Raw genomic sequence first — 22,445 nt, 5'->3', positions numbered from 1 at the left:
TAGAGTTTGTACCCATTGTCATAAAAGAGTCCGTGCAGGCAGCACTAAATAATTTAGGGGAAACAAACAAGCTGGGATGAGGAAATTTTCCAAAATCTCACATCAGCATGTGCAAATGAAAACAATGAAAATGACAGGGTTCCCTTCTGCATGTGCTTTCACATGCCCTTTTTAGAGGTACACAATGCCAGCTTTCAATTGCCCACCAGACACTACTGTTAGTAACTAACACCAACAACGTAACAATGAACAGCAAATCCCAAAATATAAATGGACTTCCAACTATAAAAGATCTTCTATATCCAACTAACTAATAAAGTGCCTGAGTCACAGGATATATCTACAATTGTTTTGAGTGGCTACTATTCTTCCCACTTTATGCTTACTTTTCTTTTTTTGAAGTATTATACTCCAACCATCAAGACAAAAGAGAAGAAGAGTAAGCTACACTTTGATATTATAAGCTTACTATGGAAAAAAATAAAAATAGTCAGATTTATAATTGGTATTTGAAAAATAGTCACAGTTTCAAAAGTAATTGATTTAGCCATTTTTTCATGTAAAGATAAAATTTGAAGAAAAACATCCTTAAAAATTCGAAAGTATTCTAGCATAATGTCGGAGTTCGAATTTTTTACATATGAGATTCCAGCATAATGTACTAGAGTTCCAGCATAATATCCTGGAAGTTTATACGCAGGAGCTCTATAATCTTGCATATTATGCTGGAACTTTCAGTGTTTCAGCAAAATATTGGCTATTTTTCAATGACTTTATAAACGCTGGCTATTTTGCAATACCAGTCCGAAAACTGGCTAGCCTGTGTTATTTTCAAGTTTACTCTTCTTCTCTTTTGTCTTGACGGTTGGACTATAACACTTCATAGGCACATCCACGTGATGGATAAACATTTAAGGTTTTTAGTACGGAATTCACAATTCCTTTGATATTACTATGTGTTTATAATATTTACACACTAAAAATTTATGATTTTTCACAATCACATTATATTTACGTTTCAATGTCGAAAATATTGAGCTTGGTTGAACTTTGTGGCTCAAAAGCTACTTCCGCCACTGTTTAATGGGGCCTTATTAGCAGTCTCTACTTTCCCCTACAATTTGCTCAGCCCGTGATACATTTCTTACACGATCCAAGTTCAATAATGCAGCCCAAGTTTTGCATTTATCTCTTTAAATTGTGGTTGAGGGTGGGTCCTGGAAGAGAGTTGGGTGTATTCATAGAACAATAGAAGAAGTTCGAGCTTTACAAGCTTGTGCAAGTACCATGCATGTATATTATACATCCTTGGCCTACTCGATGTGAATCCTAATTAACTGAGTAGCAAAGCTGGATCTAAGATTTCTAGTATATGGGCGCACCACTAAAGAAAGGAGAAAAAAAAGTATTAAGTGAGAATTGATCCTTATTCCTTTGAATAAATAACACAGTATTTACCAGTACACCATTCAATTTTTGCGGAACAAAGATGTAAGCAGATAATATTAAACCAATTCTAAAATATATATATATAAAATACGTAGTTCGGCAGAGAGACCATGGGTTCGCGTGCCCTGACTAGCAAATTTTAGATATTGGATGATTAAAATTAAATTAAAAAAGCATATGCACATATCACCATTTGCTTGCAATTACAAGCAAGTCACTTCACGGTTCACATTTAGGTACTTTTTTTTTGTTGCCTAAATTGAGTCAAAATCAAAACGTCCAAGAACCAGAAAAGTATACGCGAGAAAAAAGAAAATGATAAAACTTTCAAGTACATGGACGAATTACTCTTCTCTGTCTGAGATTACTATTTTGAAGCACCGCAAATTTTGTTCAAGAAAATACATAAAGAAAAGGAGTCTCCGATTGTCTATGAACTCGCATCGAATCATATAAATGTGAGATAATATTATTCCCAAATAACAATACTACCCCCTCTACCCCCAATGGAGAATAATTAAACATTTCTGGAAGAATAAAAGAGAGAAAGCATATCCAAAACACGATATTAACAAATTTTGTTAGCATCTATACAAAGGATTCACCACCAGAACATATCGCGACAATATTTTCTCAACTACTATACATCTTTTTAATCTCAAACACATGCCTCAAAGCTTGCAAATTTCGCTCCATCGAAATCGAAACTTGCTCTCTCATAATGGTGGTAAAACACAAACTTTTTCTATTTACAATTTGAAAATACAAAGAATACAGCCTGACGAGCAAGATACATGAGCTGCTAAATACTTAGGAAGAACAGCCTGCAAAACCTGGAGATCATTTGCATCCTTGCACCTCAAAAGCTTCTTCAGAAGAAATTAGTCCCCACAATGATCATCTATATTTCTCGACAACCATTCTTGGAACATGTGTAAATTACGAGACATATCACATATTCTCCATATTCTGTTAGAAACTGGCCAGGGAATCTGGATGCTCATTGCATACATGCTTGGACTGGAAACTTATGCCCCGGCAGCACCAGAAAGTGCAGGCTACACGATCAAGAAAAGAACCAGAGCGTCCCAAATTTGAGACCCTAATCATGTTCATATATACAATAGAATCTGCATCTCATCAAACGCTATGTTGCACAAGATGACACCGGCCAGTGCAGTACTTCAAGGGGTGTGAAGTTATACATGAACCCAATCAATTGAAGAAATAGGGAGATTCTAGGACATCTCGCAAATCAAAGTCCCCACGTTCAGGTAAAGGTGGGAATAGCAATGTAGGATAAGAAGTTTGGAAGCTCTCCAACAACTGCCCAAAGATGGAAAGAAACAAATATGAGCAGATAATGAAGTAATATTTTCCAGATTTTGACACATGAAACGCCTTGAACTAACATTAGATGGTTCAATCCTTTGATCAACGGGACAGGTTCTCATTCTTGCAACTATTTCGGAAGGAAAAAGAAAGAAGAGAAGAAAAAAGATCATAGACTTTGGATTATTGAAATGAATAAATCATTAAACTTCACCAGCTCCGCTTGATAACAAGGAAGAGCTGCAATCAATCTATAGAGAATTATTTCTTCCAGTGGTCAAAGGCTCACAGGCAGCAACAGAATTAAGTTATAATGCCCTCTTACATATTTGTTTAAAAGGTGGAGAGTGGATTCTTAAGGAAGAAGAAGCACTTGGAAATTAATAATATGATATATTCTACTTTTCTAATAATGTTTACTTACTTTCTCAAGAATTGGAGTTTCATAAAGCTCTACAAACTTCTCTCTCAATATCCTGTTCAACTTATCAACATCACATGCATGCGTCCAATACGAGTCATGAACACCTGCAGCAAAAAAATGCTTAATTGTTTTCCTTCTACAGAACCCGCTTAAAGTGGGGCGAAAAAGAGAACTAAAAAAACCTGCAAAATTTAAGCCTGCCCTTCTGCATGCAACTGCAGTCATCATCATATGTGAACCATCAAGGGAGTGAATAAAATTTGGCGGAAAAGCTGTCCTTTGCCTCTTGACCATTACCTGCAAAGGGCATAGAGTTTTAGAAAATTTTCAACTGGAAATTTACCAAGTTCAATCTCATAGAGGAAACACTGAAGAATAATATGCAAATGAAAGTACAAAATGAGCACTCATTTGTATCCCCATTAGTTCCCACCTTGTTGATAAAGAGATCGAATATAAGATAACACGAAGCATGAGGGCAAAGACAAGAAAAGCACCTTTTCTGTTTCCCGTTGCAAAGTCAAAATCTGGAGAGACGTCTTAATCTGCACAAGATTTACCAAATAGAGATTTAATGACATGAGTATTTTGCTAGAGCATGGTGACCAAAAATGAACAACATAGTAATACTCACAAGATGTCTTCCAATTTTGCGGTAAGGCTGAACAACTGGAAGTCCAAGAGGAGTTGTCCATCTGACTGGTTCATTTTCAGAAGCTATTATCTGTAGAAACTTCGAGGTCAATGAAGGTAAACTGTAGCAGGAGCTAGATTCTAATGCACCTTCATCATTGTGATCAGATATTTATACAAGATTTCCAGTCTCAGTTTTTTTGTATCATTGAACAAGCATAGTCTTCTATAATCTGATAAGCCTACTTCAGATGGAAAATCTTTGACTGACCTTAAAATGCCTCATGGAAGAATTAGAGAAAACTCGGAACATGTATCGACAAAAACTAACACTGGATCTCGGGCACTATACCTAGTATAAGTTCCATCTTTAGACTCCCCCCAGGACTAGTACTGACACTGGATCTTAGGTTCTATGGAGTGAAAGAAATAGGAGAGCTTTTAAGGAAATAGAGGACACAATTGCACAACTCAAGACATATCACTTGTTTTTAGTTAGTCGTGGAGCCACGTGATCCCAGTTAGTGTTGAGAATTAGGAGCATTTCGTTGAAAACCATGTCGTGATGTAGGTTCTACCACTTTCGGTATACCAGACTTCTCCTCAATTATCTCTGTGTATCCATTTTATCAGGAAAAAAAAACTTCCACCAATTTAAAATCTTTGCAATCATGTGTCACGAACAACAGGAACATATAATCACAGACGTACATGTCCATACAGGTAGCTTTTTATCATCATCAGAATGAAAGTAGAAAAAACAGGGTCGACCGAATTAACACAAGTAATTTTAACCAAGATAACTAAATGATGACAATTGAAGAGTTATTACACAGTAAGAGCTTTGTCCAAGAAGTTAGCCAGTCCAGTAATTGACACCATAGTATAGCAACATTTTAACTGCTCAAATGACCTAAACAGGAGAGAGCTGAACTTAAAAATACATATCGGTGGTGATAATGTAAGAAATTAGGCATACCTTAGCACATTCTCCAAGCCAAGTCATGATGCTGCGTGCAGCTTCAAACATCTCCCCTAATGCAGTTAATGTGACCTAATGAATGCATCAAAAGGTGCTGGTTATTGACCAAGATAAGAAGTAAGAACTTATTATATGATGTAATGAGCGTTTATTTATTGGCAAGTTTGTTAGCACTCTATAACCATCACGACACTGGCAATGTCCTTTTAAAGATCTTCATGTGATACAATACATCGATTATGCTTAGAGAAAGCAAAGAAAGCATGTGACAGAGGGCTATGTATGGGTGTGAAAACACACAAATTGACAGTCATTTTCAGGCAAAGCAAAAACCAGATCCAACTGCCACCTGAAGTCTAGCAGTTCTGATTCTTTGGTTTTAAGCATTTGAAGAGTCAATTCTCAACTGATAACAGTTAAGCCAGTAAGGAGCTATTAAAGGAGTATAAATTATAATCTCCATCTTGCCCTTACTTTTGCAGCATAGCAAGCAGCACCAAATAGCTCAGAATCATCAGCAATTGCTCCACGCTCCTTTAACCTCCTCTTTATTTGATCACGAGCCCCAATGTAAGTGACCCCATAGACTGATGTCATCACAGTCTGCTTCACCAACTTCCTGTCAACCTGTCAAACCACTGCACTTCAAACTGCCAACAATTGCAGAAATAGGGAGTATGCTGTTGGTAATAAAACAACAGTGGCCTTAACAAGGTGAACAGTATGATACCTGATTAACTAAAGCCCTCGCACGCACAGCGTCTGGAAATTCTGCAGGATCTCTCTGTGCATCTCTTTTCATAATATCAAGGACTCTGAAAAAATAGCAACATCAAAATATTGTTCACTGTGCCTTATTCCTCAATACTAACTTTAAATGTTTAAACTTAATTAGCCAGAATTGGTATACAAAAACGAAAATATTCCAACTCAATGCTGCTTTTGACAGTTAAGAACTCTGAACCTATAAGCATTTGAACTTGTTATAAACTCCGAAATGAGTACAAAAATCTTAAAAAAGAAAGAGCTTCTAGTTCTAATTCAGCAATGATAAGACCAGTCCCATGCATATGACGAGCATTTTTTTTTTTTTAAAAAAAAAAAAATTACGTGGTGTTCGGGCCAGCTTGCGCGCACCTCGACTAATTTCACGGGATACCTGCTACCTCCCACCAGAAACAGGTATCCAAGGCTTGGACAGATGGGAGGAAATCACCTAGTGTTTTTGTCTCCGCTGGAATTTAAACCTGAGACCTCAGGTTCTCAACCCACTTCATTGACCACTAGGCTACACCCTTGGGTAGCCATAACGAGCAAGCTTTTTTCATCTTTTTTCTGATAAGGTAAGATTTTAATAATAAAGGTACCAAGATGGTACAAAAGCAAACACAAGCTTCATCTTCTTTAAGTTTTTTCATATGATCACAACATGGCGAGAACTCCATAAATAATTTAATGACATACATTACTCCAGAAAGTTCAGTTAAGCATTCTAGATTTTGTCTTACACTATCTGATGCGCGGAGCTGTCAATTTTGAAGCCAAATCATGTCATGTTGGTTTGTTTGAGGCATATGGGTTCATTTTACAATACAGTTCCTTCTCCCACACGACTATATAAACTACCTAAAGATTTGTTATGGCAGGAAAGGTCAATCTGCACCCACTCCTGACGTTATACTCTCTGGTCAGTGGTTTGTCAAATGCTAATGATTAAGTGTTCGCATACATTATGCTTAAACATGGGATAATTGTTCGCCTCACATGAAAGTGAAGGTCAAGACAGAGAATAGGAGCACCTCAAGTCCTCAAGTCTAATTATGTCTTAGAGGGAAGAGGATTGAAAAAACTCACCTAGCTGCTATGCCAGAGTAAACATCAGCAGGTTTTTCTCCAGCAACCAAATTAACTGCAGCAGCTCCCAACTGAACCGATGATTGTCAACAGAAGAGTTGATTAAGTAGATGCCAGAGATCGTAAGACTTAGAGAATGAAATAGAAGTGAAATAATTCGTTTGGATTATCTCACAGAAAGAAGGAAAATGAACTCTATGCTTGAATTGATAAGATGAGAAAACAAAGCAAATGGCATTCAATGTAATCAAAAGTTAATAACTAAATAATCACTCAAGAGATGCAACATGTACGATTTTTTTGAAATAAGAATGTCAGCACCAAACTTCATGCTTTTTATAACCTCATCTCTTCCAAGGGCAGCATAATGTTGTAAACCATTGCAGGAACCATCCTGAAAAGTACAACAAAAGTTTATAAGATAAATTCTAATACATTCTACACACAAACTCAAAATACTACAGAGAGATTCAATTGCAGAAGAGGAAGGACTTCGGCAGCAGGTGGTCCAAAGCCATAAACAAATATAGTCTCTTCAGTTGAGAACTTATATCAAGTAAAATCACTCGAACAGCAGTTAGTTTGAGACATGAATAGGTGTCCAGGTGCAACTTGAGTTGTAGCCCAACTCCTTTGATCTACATATGAATTGATAACTTTCATCAACCTATATTCAAGAAACTGAGATACGACCAAAAAGAATAATCCTTTTGTTTGAACTTTTTCGCTAGTCTGGGGAACCAACTAATGAAAATCTGCCAGCTTGACCAAAATACGTTAGTTTTTTATGGAATTCAAACCCCCCAAAAAACTGCTTGAAATACATAACCCATCAATTGACGAGGAAGGTATTAAATAAAAACATTCTTAAATAAAAACATTCTTAAACCATTGCAAATCATGCCAAAACTAAATTAATAAAATCCAAATACATCAGTGACTTCCACATAAGACTATGTGCTCCCTTATAATCATACTGACATGCTTTTCATAACTCGAAGCAATGACTTGAAAAGAATTTGCAAAGTACGCTCAATGTGAGCCAAACATCAAAAGACAATTTTTTTCTTTTTTGAGAAATGGTAATGTGTAATCAGCATAGCACTAAGGAAGTGCAGTCAAATATGTACAAAGGGCTATTTGAGGCAAAGATAGAGCCCCATAAATATCCCTAGCCTATTCCTGTGGGGTTTTCATGAGTTCTAGCATAAATTCTGCAGTATTTTCATATACTTCTTTACATCAGAATGAGTATAGTGTTGAATTTGTCCTCAAAGGTTTCTTTCTCTTCCAAAATTTCAAACAGACAAATTAAATGTGTAGGACCCTATTAGTAGTTACACTTACCTGGTGCACAGGAATATGAGAAATGGATGTCTCTGGAGACGAGCTTCTGACGGCTTCACTAAGATTAATGCATACAGCCAGGCACTGAAAGGGATCCTCTGCATTCAACCACCAGCGCCTTCCTTCAAGTGGTTTGTCAGCAGAATCAAATATATCATCCATGTGATTTTCAGTAAAAGCTATTCTACCCTCGAGAGATAATTTCTCCACACCACCAGCAAATAGATTTGCCAAGTGTATCTTCAACCAGCGCAAGCCTGACTCTCCAAGAGGACGACCTTCGGCAAACACCAGGACACCCCGACAGATATCAGAACCAAGATGGTTTAAATGTGGATGCATCGGGTATGCACGACCTCGGAAATCAACATTGTGCGGGTAGAAGAAACCTTCTTCATCTTTCATTTTACGCGCGACCTGTCAAATCATGAGAAGCAAACCTCAGGAGGAAAATCAAACAGATACAGAAATTAAGGATCTGTGATTGCAACTGTGCCCGAATAAGTTTTCTATGTATGTTTCCAGATGTTATTGGAAGAATTAGTATCTTAAAAGATAAACGAGAGAAGCAATTGGAACCTACAGCGAGTTTGAGCTCGATGTCACATCGTTGTGAGTGCCTTTCTCTGTTCTCTTTCTTGACAGATTTTACTTTCCACCTCCACTTCGTGCGCAGTGCCTCATCTTCTGTATCTGGTTCTTCTGGCAAAGGGGCCTGCAAACAACAGAAATTGCAGCAATTGCCAGTTCCTTCATCACAAACCATTTACGCAACTTTCAAATTCATTTGCTTAACAATGAAAACGAAAGTAGCTTTTGAATCTCAATCCGATAGTTAAGAGTATAGAGTAACTAACATCATCACGGTCAACCAAATCAGCCAGACGACCGCCACCAGCCCATATTCTATCAATGACAGAAAGTACCCTTTTGTTTATCCTCCATTTGGTACTTCCCAGAGTATCAAGAGCCTAGATACAATTAAAAAGGACACGAGCCTCAAGTTTCATGATATGAGCAAACAAAGGAAACATACGATCCTCAGATTTAAGATTGAATAAATTATTGGTCCATGAACCTCAAAAACTGGTTGCAACTGGTTCCTAGAGGCTCTCTTTACTGCTTCACGTTGTTGTCTTGCTCCATGTGTCCGCATTACATATGAAGGCAGATAGAGGTGTCCACCCTTATCATAACTGAAGACAGATAAACAAGATTTAGATACATCTATTTATATGGAAAAACAAGACACACACACACACACACACTCTCTCTCTCTCTCTCTCTCTCTCTCTCTCTCTCTCTCTCTCTCTCTCTCTCTCTCTCTCTCTCTCTCTCTCTCTCTCTCTCTCTCTCTCTCTCTCTCTCTCTCTCTCTCTCTCTCACACACACACACACACACACACACACACATAAAATATAGAGACAAAAAATTACTATACCCTGTCCACTTCACTGGAGGCACCAACATTGGCATGTAAGGTATCACCATGTGCCTTGCCTACTTGCAGGATAAAGGTAAACAAAACACTGAGGAGAGTTCTCATATCTGGTAGCTCAATTAAACAAGCGTAGCTAATCAACAAAAGAAGCTTTTAAATGAGACATATACCTCCTAAAGAATAAATAATTACTTACAGTTCTTTCAAGCCCTTTGAAAACCAGTTCGTCACATTGGATAATACCATATCTTCTGCTGGCACTCCTGTAATGGAATAATACCACAATAATCATCAATTGGCTGTCACAAATAAAATCAATTGAAAGTAAATGGAATGAACCAGTACTTTGTTTCTTTAGCCACAGTTCTAACACTGTGTAAAAAGGCAGGTCGAATGTCAGGTGGATCAACTGCTAACTGATTAGCAGGAGGCTGTATATAAGCGGTCTGCAGAAGCAGCTCAATCAATCGGCTTCCAACCTGGTGGCAACAAAGGTACTGTCAAAACTTCATAAATAACAAAATATTGAATTTTCAACGACATCAACAAGGGTAGGCCCAGACCTTCGCTCTAGCATCTTGCCCCCAGGGCTTTGAATCGTCTTGACGTCTCACTATCTGGCCCACTGCACGTAACTTCTGCTTTTTCATCAGATTAGTGACTTTCTTGCGCAGTTTCTCTTGTTCTTGAGTGACATGTTCCCCATCTTCCTTTTGCTTGTCTTTCTCGGCTTTCTGCTTCTTTGTTTTCTCTAAAAAGTTGTGTATTCTAACCTGGTGCATGCGGAAGTGCAAGATCAGCTCAGGTACAGTCAAATAGAAGTCTATGTCAAACAACAACAACAATAACAGCCCCGTAAAACCCCACAAGTGGGGTCTGGAGAGGGTAGTGTGTACGCAGACCTTACCTCTACTCCGGAGTAGAGAGGAGTAGAGAGGTTGTTTCCAATAAACTCTCGGCTCAAGAAGACGAAAAGAGACAGTAGATCAGAAATAGCAACATAAGCCACAAATATAATACCAGCAACGTAGGAACCAAAAAATAGAAAGACAAGCAATAACAATAAACAGTAACAATGGCACAGTACTACGAACACGAGGAAGTGGTATGGACACAATATGAACCACTAGCAGTATAAGACAAAACACTATCAGACTAGCCCCACACCCAGTACGAAGTAGAAAAACTCTCAACTACATCCTAACCTTCAACCCTAATGCTCGACCTCCACACCTTCCTATCAAGGCCATGTCCTCGGAAATCTGAAGTCGCACTATGTCCTGCCTGATCACCTCTCTCCAATAGTTCTTAGGCCGCCCTCTGCCTCTTCTTATACCCGATAAAGCCAGTCGCTCACACCTCCTTACCGGGGCATCCAGGCTCCTCCTCCTCACGTGCCCCGAACCATCTAAGCCTCGTTTGCCGCATCTTGTCCTCTACGAAGCTACGTAGGAACCAAAAAATAGAAAGACAAGCAATAACAATAAACAGTAACAATGGCACAGTACTACGAACACGAGGAAGTGGTATGGACACAATATGAACCACTAGCAGTATAAGACAAAACACTATCAGACTAGCCCCACACCCAGTACGAAGTAGAAAAACTCTCAACTACATCCTAACCTTCAACCCTAATGCTCGACCTCCACATCTTCCTATCAAGACCATGTCCTCAAAAATCTGAAGTCGCACTATGTCCTGCCTGATCACCTCTCCCCAATAGTTCTTAGGCCGCCCTCTGCCTCTTCTTATACCCGACAAAGCCAGTCGCTCACCCCTCCTTACCGGGGAATCCAGGCTCCTCCTCCTCACGTGCCCTGAACCATCTAAGCCTCGCTTGCCGCATCTTGTCCTCTACGGAAGCTACGCCCACCTTCACCCGAATATCTTCATTCTAATCTTATCCGGCCTAGTGTGCCGCAAAGCCATCTCAACATCCATATTTCTGCTACTTTCATCTTCTGGATATGAGAATTCTTGACTGGCCAACACTCACCCCATACAACATGGCCGGTCTAACCACCGCTCTATAAAACTTACCTTTAAGTTTCAGTGTCACCTTCTTGTCACACAATATGCCAGATGCTAGCCTCCATTTCATCCACCCGACCCATGTCGGTGCGTGACATCCTCGTCAATCTCCCCATACCCCTGGATAACCAACCCAAGGTACTTGAAGCTTCCTCTCTTGGGGATGACTTGTGACGCAAGCCTCACGTCCATGTCTGCTTCCCCCGACACGCCGCTTAACTTACACTCTAAGTATTCTATCTTAGTCCTGCTCAACTTGAAACATTTTAGCCTCAATGGTCTGTCTCCACACCTCCAACCTCGCGTTAACGCCGCCTCGTGTCTCATCAATCAGAACTATATCATCATCGAATAACATACACCATGGCTCCTCCCCTTGAATATGGTGTGTCAATGCGTCCATCGCCATGGCAAACAAGAACGGGCCGAGCATAGATCCTTGGTGTAACCCATAACAACCGAGAAATGCTCTGAGTCACCTCGCACTGTCCTAAAAAAAGATGTCTATGTCCTCTTCAGTTTATCCCACTGTTTCTTGAACTTGAAACGTGACACAGGGTAAAGCCAAAATAAGCTCTTTCACCGGTTAGCCAACATAACACCATAATACACTATCGAATATGCTTGAAATCTATCTTGTCTAACATATAAAGATGTCAACAGAACAGTTCAATTTATCACTTACATTAGATCTAACAAATAAACATTATTGAATATTCTTGCTATTAAGAGTAACCACACGCACCAATACAGTTTAACCCATCAAGCCAGAGTTAGTTAAACTACCCTGACACATTTACATCACAGCAATAATTAGCCATTTTGAACATCTTGTGCAAATTTAGAGGCTAAAGTATGACATATTGTGCAGTTATTATGACCAGACTATGTTTTTGAAACATGCAGTTCATTTTTTGATATTCAGACTTCAGAGCCTTTTTCCAAAAGCTATGCACTTTGGACTAATCAATGAACATCGCTCCTCCTTCGACCTCCTTGTTCTTTATTAAATTCATTTTCTTTACATCTCCTTTCCAGTTTAGAACCCTAAACTTCCTCAGATCTTTCTTACGAAGAACCTACAAAGGTAACTAGTCTGCCATTTAGTAGGAGTGACGGAATCTAAAAACAATCACATGAAAAATGTTAGCAATATCTTACTAAGGTAATCATATTTGTTTCAGCTACATCCAGCCAAAATCAAAGCAGGTGAACATTTACATTCAATTTTTTCCTGGAACTACACTGACAGTGTCAACAAGGCAAGCGAAATTTTCTAGCCCATAATATTCAAACTGGTAGCATTGACTTTTTTGTTTGCCCTATATCATACGTCTTTAAATTTATGCCAATTACGTCAAATTTACAAAGATACTATCATGCAAGCATTTGATGTCACTAGATTGCAACTTAGCTATTTTCTTGTTGGCATAGATTACTAAACAGACATATAGAATGCTGAAAAGACTTCAATATAATTTGCCTTCACATTTTTAGATGCTTAAAGAGTCCCTTAATTAATCAAGATGGAAGTCAGTCCGGCCTAGATTACTATTGCCTTTTGACCAAAATGGAATTTCTATTACATTCATATATATTTTCCATATGCGATTTAAGGATCCTCCCACTTTCACTTCAAGCTTTGGCAGTTCCACATGAACTACACCAAAGAAGAGGGGCTGAATAACACAGATGAAATACTTAGAGAAAATTCATAATGCAGCAAGTTTGATGCAAAAATTTGTGTTCTCTATATCACACAGAGAAATTTCATTTACTTACAACTGAGATTAGCAAACAGCAACAGATAAGCTCCAGACTAACTAACCTCCTGTTCGATTGCATCACCAATAACAAGCGCAGCTTGTACCACTCGTGCAGTACCATGGTCACCACCCGTCATCAACAATCCCATCAACTTATGCATTGTGATAACTGCCATCATATCTGCAGGTAACTGATACAAGTACTTAGCATAAGCTGCTTTACTCTTCCCTTGACTACATAATTCCTGCTCTTCAGCTATCTTATCGCGCAATGGCTCAAACCATCCTAAAAACAATGACTTCACATAAGGCAAATTGGGTGCTAATTTCTGCTCACACATATCAAACAAAAGCTCCTTATACTCCTTTGCTGCTTGTTCCCATGCCTCTGTCTCTACTTTAACTTGCCTCCTTTTAAGTGTTTGATACTTCCTATGGCCCATACCACTAGTCAACATCCTTTGCTTCCGCCGCCTAAAAGCAAACTGCTTTTTCTCTTCTTTCTTCAATTCTGTTAACAGTTCTTGAACTTCATCAACCACAGACACATCTTCTTCAGCATCAGTGGAAGATACTGCTACAGCCTCAGCTACACTAGCATAGCTCTTTCTACAACAAAAATCATTGCTATTCACTTGGTTTTTGAGTAAGGGTCTGCTCAAAAACTCATCCCCAGGCAAATATTCGCCAAGATTCTGAAACCCCATCACAATATTTGAACAAGAAATTGGAATTAAGGATCTAAATTTCGTATTGTCCTTAAAAACTGAATCTTGACCAAAACCAAGAAAGCTATAAGTACGATTCTTGGAGCTAAAAAGAAGCTTTTGTGGGGTTCTTGAAGAGAGCTGTTTGATTATATTTCTCCACATAATAGGGGAATTGTGATATCGGTTTATATCTAAACCTGTGGGTTTATCAGTGAATTGGTTTAATTTGATGGTAAGGGAAATGGGGGTTTTAGTGCTGGACATCAAATTTGTTCAGAAAAATTTAGGTTGGAATAAATATAGGAGAGAAGTGAATTGATGTATCAGTAGAAGTGCAGAAATTCATGAGACTGAAGTCTGAAGGGCAAGTAGAGGGAAAATAGGGGAATTAGATATTTGATCTTAGGGAGGTGGCTATAGAAGTAAACCGACTTTATAAACCCTCCTTAAACCTTTGGGTCCGATGTGGCTAATCAGCAAATCTGTAGCCTATGCCCTCTGGTTACTTTTTGACACTTTGATATATTTCATCTGCTTTACGGGCTAGCCCCGACCAAGCGACACGTGTATGCCTCTTTCAGAATTTTTGGACGAAAAGTTTTTCTTTCACTAAGAGACAAAAAGAAAAGCCATAATTTGGATTTTTAATGCGTTTTGGAAGTGAGAATTTCTTTTAATATGGTTTAGTCAGTTTTAAAATGTTTATCAAAATATATTGATTTTGAACCAAATCTTCTTCCGCTTAACAAACACTAACAGATTCAAAGTGAACTTCTCAATGCAAATATGGTATCAGATATGTGGAAAACCAAAAAAACAAACACTAATAAAAATTTTACAACGACAAATTCGATGTAATCCCACAACTAACAAAACTTTTAAAAACTACAATATTATAACATATTTACTTTACAATTTAGGAAAAGAAATTCTAATGATTTGCCAAAACAGCTGAAAAGTCCTTGTAAATGTAGATAAATTGAGGAGGGTTTTTTACAAAGCCAACATATGTATTGACGACTAAGCCAAGATCGAGGAAAACATGTAGATGATCCTCAACGTGGCGGATTTCCGTATGTGTTACTCGTTCACAGAGGTGGTAAATGGTTAAAAGAAAATATTTATTCACCCATATTATTCATTAAAAAATAGATTAGATAATGAATTTTTAAAAAATTGGTCGAATATAGATAAAAACCATATTATCTACCTAGAAAATGGTTAATCAATGAATAATTAATGTGTTTAACTTTTACATTTGTAAAACCTCAAATTGGGGGTTCCTCAAGTTTGGGAGACTAGTAATTCTCTCAAAAGTGATCATATTCAAGAAACCATGGATATCCATATTATCCGCCGGATAACACATTTTTTTATCCGTCTCAAATACGGGTCGGATCAGATAATTTATTCGTTTTAAATTACCCGTTTTCGACCCGACCCGCCCGTCTGCCACCCGTCTTTCAATAAAAGTGTTAGTTATGCTACAGTAGTAATTTTGAAAGTAAGAATAGATATAGTTTATTTTTATTTCAGCGGCTGCTACAACGTCACACAAGGATTAGGTGCCTTCTGAATCCATAACAAAGTTGGGTTTGCTTCCAAGAGTAACAGGTTAAGAGCATATCTCCAGGGTATTCTAGTATAACATTTCCCATTGGCACAGGAACGGGGACAGAGGAAATGGTATAAAATAACCAATTACAATTTGAATAGAAGAAAATAATTTGTTTTATAGCACTGATCTCCTACGTCTTAGCATATAGATCTCCTATGAAATTGGTCATATAAATAAAGAACACTTGTAATGGGTCATATATATATAACCATCCAACCCGAAGGGAGAAAACCCAACCAATTTTCCCTGGTTACCACCCCATTCATCCGAATTGTAGGATCTCGTGTGAGCTATATCATGCTAAGACCATTTTGGTTTGCCGTGGTATCTACAACCAGTGTTTGCATTGGAAAGTTCAGTCGAGCTCAGAAGCATGCACATCCTTGGTAGAAATTCCAGCAACGTTGCCTGGTATGAAACTGCCCTCTGAAAGCAATCGGATAACTGTAAGCGAAAGTGTTCCACAAAACTCTATACTAACAAAACATGCAGGTTCTGGAGATCCGTCTAAGCGAAAAATGGGCAGAAGTTGAAACAAAAATCGTTACAATCTCTACTAAACCAAATGAAGCATGGATTAATCAAGTATTACATTCTATAATCAACCAAAACACTGTTTATTTTTTATTCACACCGGCTAATCACAAGGGAAATTAAGTGGAAGGATGTGGGATCTCCATGCACTGGTACCAGCAAAACAGTGGGAAAATGTTTACTTTGCAAATGATCAGTGACCTGCATTCTTCCTACAAAGGGCCAAATCCATCCCTAAACAACAAAGGAGATCCTTTCTGCGATTTCTGCAGTTTATTATCTAATCACCAGAAATTACTCTTGAGGTGGTTCTCAGCCAGCTTTTCAGAGATTAAGGTTTTATCTGAATGCCTTATTTCACAAATATTTTAGAAATTTTTGTGATAAATTAACACCTTTTGCAGTGATTTATACTGCACAATGATGTAAACATATAGCAACCACAAGAACCTCAATTGCACTTAATTTCAGTGATTCATTAAAGGTTTCAGCTGGATGATTCATCAACAAGACTGGAGGCACCAAACTTCAGATTACAGACATAACCTTCGGGATCAAATATATGGAATTGTTTCCAGAACAAAAAAGCAACATATACTCCATGTAATTGGTCTTACAGGTGAAAGATTTCCCATTCTAGCATTTTGGCAGGAAAATCAAATTTTAGGCAATCAAGAAATAAGACAAACATAATAGATTTTGGCCACTGAATACCAAAAAGGAGTATATACAGCATAGGTTTGCCAACTTGCACTTGCCAGTTGCCAAACAACTTCTTCAAGTAATCATCAAAATTTCAAGCATTCTTACTCTTTCATTAGAAGGGCTTTGCTCATATCAAGATTATACGAAAGGACAAAAAAGGCACACCCCCACAGCCAGGATAATAGATAAAATCTCTTTGCTTTTGAAGCTGTTGAATTGCAAAAGATGTCTGATAAAGGGAACACATTGATAAAATGCATTAGAAGATCAGATCCATTCTTCATGACTGTGCACTAAAGTAGGTAATCAGACTAACACTGAGTTATTTGAGGTGAATGAACCTAGCCCAAGGACTTCAAACATCGACCAAATGGCTAGCCAATGTATTACTAGGAGAAGACATAAAGACACCAAAATTACGAAGCAAATCAGGCACGAGAAAGAAGAGAAAAAACATTTAGTTTTTCCTAGGAACATATTGCATACACGATATAGTCCGGAGAAGGTAAAAATCGAAGATGACACCATAAAACCCAAATAAACAACCAAATTGCTCAAAAGTCTAAGGTGGAGTTGACTATCATTTTAAACTAACCTTTACCAGACATTCAGACCTTTGCTCCCACAGGCTTGAAACAGTCGATATTGCACAATACAGCAGATCTCATCATGTCACCAAAGCTGCCGCCAGTGGCATCCATTAGTCATGAAAGCAGTTATTGCATTTTATACAATATCAGGCTATTATGAATTAACATAGAGGTAAATTGAAGTACTCTTAGCAAGTGGTAATCTAACCGGTCAATGCTGTTTCTAGATTTCTCTGGTTGTTCCATATTATTGTTCGCCTTTTCTGAAAGATCCAAACTCTTGCTTTTCTTTTCCTTGCGGTCCACGCTAGATCTGGATTTATCTCTTCGATCTGTGCTTGTTCTAGGCTCTCTCTTGTCTGCACTTTGCCTGGATTTCTCTCTCTGATCTGTGCTTGGACGAGGTCTGCAATCTGTGCTGCTTCGAGGTTTATCTATTTGGTCCATACATAGTGCAGATCCATTTCTAAAAACAGTTGATTTCTCAATAGCTGATATGAACTTCTTCAGATGTTTTATGTACTCAGGGAAGACCTCCAAATCACAATGGTTACCATTTTTAACCCACAATGGTTCATATTTCTGCTTGGATAGCTCAAAAAGTTGTTTGCCATGGGAGCAATCAACTACATCATCTGCAGTGCCCTGGAAATTCCCCAAAAAAGTGCATATATATCAGCTAGAAATTCTGAATCCAAGAGTTAACATTATATCACATCCGGAAAACAGAATAAATTGGCCTTCAGAGAAGGTACATCCAGAAAACAGGATACTACTATAATGCTGTAGAAAAATTAATTTTTGGCGGAGTTTGTGATTTTTTGCATTACAACGAATTATTGATGATAAAATATGAAAGGGAAATCAATTTTTCTACATGATACTACTCTTAGCCTTCGTAAGACAATAACTCATATTTCCCTGTCCTATTTTGAATCGCCTGCATTGACTTGCATGAAGCTCAAGAGCAAAAGGTCTGATTGAGCTATTACATTTGAATTTTCAAGACATCTGCGGAACGAAATGGCTGAAAATGTAAAAAGGGAATAAACATGTAGACACAAATTCAAGATAACACAAAGTGGGGTGTGTGTGTGTGTGTGTGTGTATATATATATATAAGTTGACTATTTGAATGTGGTGGACTTATCCCATTTACCGAAAAGAGGTCATATGTCAACCAATACAATATTTAGGGAACATGAACAGCCAACCAAACAGAAAGCATGATATAGAAATCTATTAAGAAAAGAAAAAGGTTATAAAAAATCTAAAACCCAAAAAGAAAGAGGAAAAACAGAGGTGAAGATTAGCATGGCACGGGTGGAGTTGAGGCTCGTAAGTGGAAGCTAAATGGGAGAGATCTGGAGGCAGAATTCCAGACATTAATCCAACCTCTAATCTAGGTCCTCCATAAACACAATCAAGCAAGGAAGATTTTACCTACTCCAATATGCATAATCAGAATGACCCTAGTTTATATCCAAAGATCACAGTTTAACCAGTGAATTGGTTTTGAAATTTATGATACAACACTTCAATTTAATCTAAAGAAATGTAGAAGAAGATGTAGAAAGTTGAAGAAGAAACATGGATACTCACATGAATAACAAGGACAGGACATTCTACCAATGGTATTTTGTCAACATTCTGCATCGTAAAGAAGCAACTAATTACACAATGAACTCAAGTCCTTCAACTAAACTTTACAAACTGCTAGAAATATTATGTTAACCTTATATATGTCAAACCAATATGTCCGCTTCACTGGATACATTACACGAAGTCCGGAGAGTATTGGGCTGTGAAGAACCACCGCTCTCAATCTTGACAATCGCGATGCCAGATCCAATGTGGGTCCACTCCCAACTGACTGTCCGTATAATATGACATCTTCCTCTTTCACCCCATATGTCTCTTCAAGACATCTATATGCAGCTTCTATGTCAGCATAAGTGTTCTGCTCACTTGGCTATAGGAAAATAACAATATAAGAGTTTAACACTTTAACCTCAACAAATCTCCATTCTAATTTATCATCCAAATAAATCTTTAATACCTTGCCGGTAGACCGTCCATACCCTGAATAATCATATCTGCCAGAAGAAAGGTTTAAGGTAATTTGAACTTCAAAGATGTATAAGCCCACTAACGTGGTTTAAGATCAAAATTTTCGCTGTTCAAAAGGACAAGGATAAGCAGCTTTTCCAAAACTTACAGTAAACTTTCCTCCAAGTTTTATTAAGATTTATGCAATCAGCTAAAAAGGACGAAAGGAAGCAAAACACAATGGAAACAGCCAGTGGGCATCTCTCACTTTTTGGAGATCATAAAAGTTCTAACAAGAGGTAAATTTCAAAGACAATACATGGGCAAGGTCTAAATGTTACTTGTACAGTCCACGTAGTCCAGATGTAATAAAGTTTATCTCTTACAATAAAGAAACAAGCTTTCTCGGCATTACTTCTCATTCACCAGATCTGACTGGAAAAATAATCCTAGCTTTCATCAATCTATCATCTTAACTTCAGCTGTGCCATAAGAAGACAAGTTCTCAACTGGTCTTCTCTTCATATGAAAGAACATACAGAAAAGCATCAAGAATAATGCTCCTTCGTTCCAAAGTATTTGATACCATTTAATTCTCATACAACTTCTACAACTTTGAAGAAATAAAATAACTTTCATTAATTATTTTTTTGATAAAAACAAATGACAGTTATTTATTTCTTCAAAGTTGTATGAGAATTTAAAACTTCAATGTGATGTTTTCTCACAAAAACTAGCTTTTTAACCATTATTAAAGCATTTTCTTCAACTACTGCTACTATTATTCACATACACAAACATATACATTTAAGTCAAATTAATATCCTAATTTCAGTATCCAATCAATAAGATGGAACAGAGGGAGTATTTCAACTTCAATCGTACTACGAGAGTATAAGTGTTCAACCAAGTCTCTCTTTGTATCAAAGAACATACCAAAAATTCAAGGATATTATACAATTATGACACTTAAGAATTTCTTTTATGAAGTAACTGAGATATCACTAAAAGCATGACATTTAAGAATTTCTCAGATGCAATCACTAGTTTATTAAGCCGAATCTGAAGTTGCATCAGCTGTATTTTTCTGATGCAATCACTAGTTTATTAACCCAATCTGAAGGTATATCAACTGCATTAGGCTTTAGGACGTTAATTATATACTCCTATTATTCATTGGGAAGGGTAGACACAAACAAAGTCCCAGACATATAAAAAGAAACTTATAAACTAACCAGTTGATGCATACACTGGATTCTACAATTGAAACAAAAAAAGTCACTGTTTCATTCTCATCGGACAGCAAGACATCTACTTTTCACACCAAAAAGTAAAGAAAAAAAAGAAGAAGAAAAACAGCCACAAATAACTGCAGTTAATAAAAAATATTATATGAGCATGAGAAAGTATACCCCATCAAATTGACCCGGAGATGGTGACTAAGTTCAGTGAATAACTCGTACATTTGCCCCAGATCAGCAGCGTTACCGTGCGAGTAAAGCAGCGTCAACGTCGCCGCCGGATTCTTTACGTACACCGCCACAATCGCCGTTCCTTTCTTCGTCGATAGCCTCAAGACGTCGACGTTTTCCTTCGCCGCCACCTCAGTCATCTTCAATTTCCCTGTCGATTCTTCCACCACCACTCCATAAGACGGCGGATTCGGCGGAAAAAAGGCAAACTTTGCTGCCATCGATGACGTCACTCCCCCCATTATCACTTCCCCTATCTATAACTATATCTATAAACACACACACACACACACACACAGTGTACTATATGAAGCAGTGATCAGCGTAACAGTGTAAGTGTAGGATCCACAGACTTTTAGATTTGTAACGCTAGGGTTTAAAATCGAATCTGTTAACTTATGCTAATAATCTCAATTTATGTGATACCGTATAAATCTACGGCGATACATATAGATTTGGCTGTGTGCTGCGTTTGAACGGAGAACGTAGAGAAAAAGGAAAAGTGGAGGGATTTCCGGCGTTAAAATGGAAGAGACCACGTGTAATAAAAATGCTGGTTGCAAAATTATGCGGTACACTGCCGTTGTACGGAGGACAATGTACTACTCATGTCTTCGCTTGACACGTGTTGGCTTGGGTTTTACAGGTACCGTTGATGGTACAGACATGTCTCTTTTACTGCCATGATGGAGAAATGAGTGATACACAATTTTTAATGATAAATTTCTAAAATTTAAAATTTAAGTGTGATTTTTTTTATTTTCCCTTTATTTGTAATAACATGATTTCATAGACAAATGTACTGACATATTTTACAATATAAAGTTTTAATTGTTTTTTACTATATATATAAAACAAGTTTGCTAACGCTAAATAACGGAACTCGGCTTCTCACTGACTAAACTTTAAATACTATACGAGTTGGAACGGGATTCCCTTAGCTACTTTGTTACATATATTTTGTATATGTATTTCCATCTTTAAAAAGAGTATTACTTAATCATAATTAATTGCATGTTTTTAATTCGTACTCTTCTGATTAAATTATCTAACTTGATGCAACAGCCAATATTGAACGTGAACAAATACTTTTGGTAAAGGAAGTGTGAATGATTTTGTAATAATGGGGTTAGGAAACATGGGATTTTGGAGGGTTCGAAAACAACGATTTTGAACAGTGTTTGGATTAGACTGTCTAAAAGGTTATCATGTCTGTCTAAAAGTCATTTTCGGTTGTGCAGAGCTTATCGTGTGGTGTATACTTTATTTTAATGAAAATGAACTCTATCCAGCTTGAATTTATAGTCACGTCTCAGTCCACTATTAATTCAATCCTATTTGAATAAAATGATGTATACCAACTTTGACAATTTCAATGAAATAGAAACGCATTTATTTGTAATTAAAAAATAAATAAAAAATTTAACAACAACAATAACTCAGTATAATCCCTACTCTTGGGATGACTCGAACTCATAATCTCTTGGTTGGAAGTGGAGGTTGC

The 22,445-nt window shown here is 37.5% G+C and overlaps 2 protein-coding genes across 2 annotated transcripts; both read right to left on the bottom strand.

Annotated features, from left to right (window-relative positions):
• Positions 1-2,017: 2,017 nt before the first annotated feature.
• Positions 2,018-14,377, bottom strand: LOC107765810 (DNA-directed RNA polymerase 2B, chloroplastic/mitochondrial-like). The gene is given in 19 exon segments (NM_001324889.1): positions 2,018-2,775; positions 3,206-3,309; positions 3,388-3,502; positions 3,703-3,750; positions 3,840-3,929; positions 4,818-4,892; positions 5,295-5,447; positions 5,551-5,635; positions 6,675-6,745; positions 7,018-7,068; positions 8,022-8,438; positions 8,605-8,736; positions 8,879-8,992; positions 9,100-9,217; positions 9,464-9,522; positions 9,660-9,726; positions 9,809-9,942; positions 10,027-10,236; positions 13,326-14,377. Coding segments are annotated over 19 exon segments (3,066 nt in total). The 5' UTR covers positions 14,238-14,377; the 3' UTR covers positions 2,018-2,664.
• Positions 14,378-15,469: 1,092 nt separating this feature from the next.
• LOC107765811 (uncharacterized) lies at positions 15,470-21,523 on the bottom strand. The gene is made up of 7 exons (XM_016584512.2): positions 20,882-21,523; positions 19,480-19,516; positions 19,156-19,392; positions 19,023-19,070; positions 17,629-18,065; positions 17,426-17,511; positions 15,470-16,017 (listed from the first exon to the last, which is right to left on the bottom strand). Exons 1-6 carry the CDS (start codon positions 21,181-21,183, stop codon positions 17,439-17,441), a joined length of 1,134 nt encoding a protein of 377 aa, XP_016439998.2. The 5' UTR covers positions 21,184-21,523; the 3' UTR covers positions 15,470-16,017; positions 17,426-17,438.
• Between the last annotated feature and the right edge of the window lie 922 nt (positions 21,524-22,445).

Source organism: Nicotiana tabacum, chromosome 17 (genome assembly GCF_000715075.1).
Source record: "Nicotiana tabacum cultivar K326 chromosome 17, ASM71507v2, whole genome shotgun sequence".
Lineage (NCBI taxonomy): Eukaryota > Viridiplantae > Streptophyta > Magnoliopsida > Solanales > Solanaceae > Nicotiana > Nicotiana tabacum.
This window is presented reverse-complemented; position numbering and strand designations above follow the sequence as displayed.

Excerpts from the sequence above, each read along its gene's own strand:
- LOC107765811 (XM_016584512.2), bottom strand. The coding sequence starts at position 21,183 with ATGGGGGGAGTGACGTCATCGATGGCAGCAAAGTTTGCCTTTTTTCCG. Across the intron at positions 19,071-19,155 it reads ATTGGTTTGACATATATAAG|AATGTTGACAAAATACCATT; the intron begins GTTAACATAATA and ends TTTACGATGCAG. Across the intron at positions 17,512-17,628 it reads TCTAGAAACAGCATTGACCG|CTTTGGTGACATGATGAGAT; the intron begins GTTAGATTACCA and ends CACTGGCGGCAG.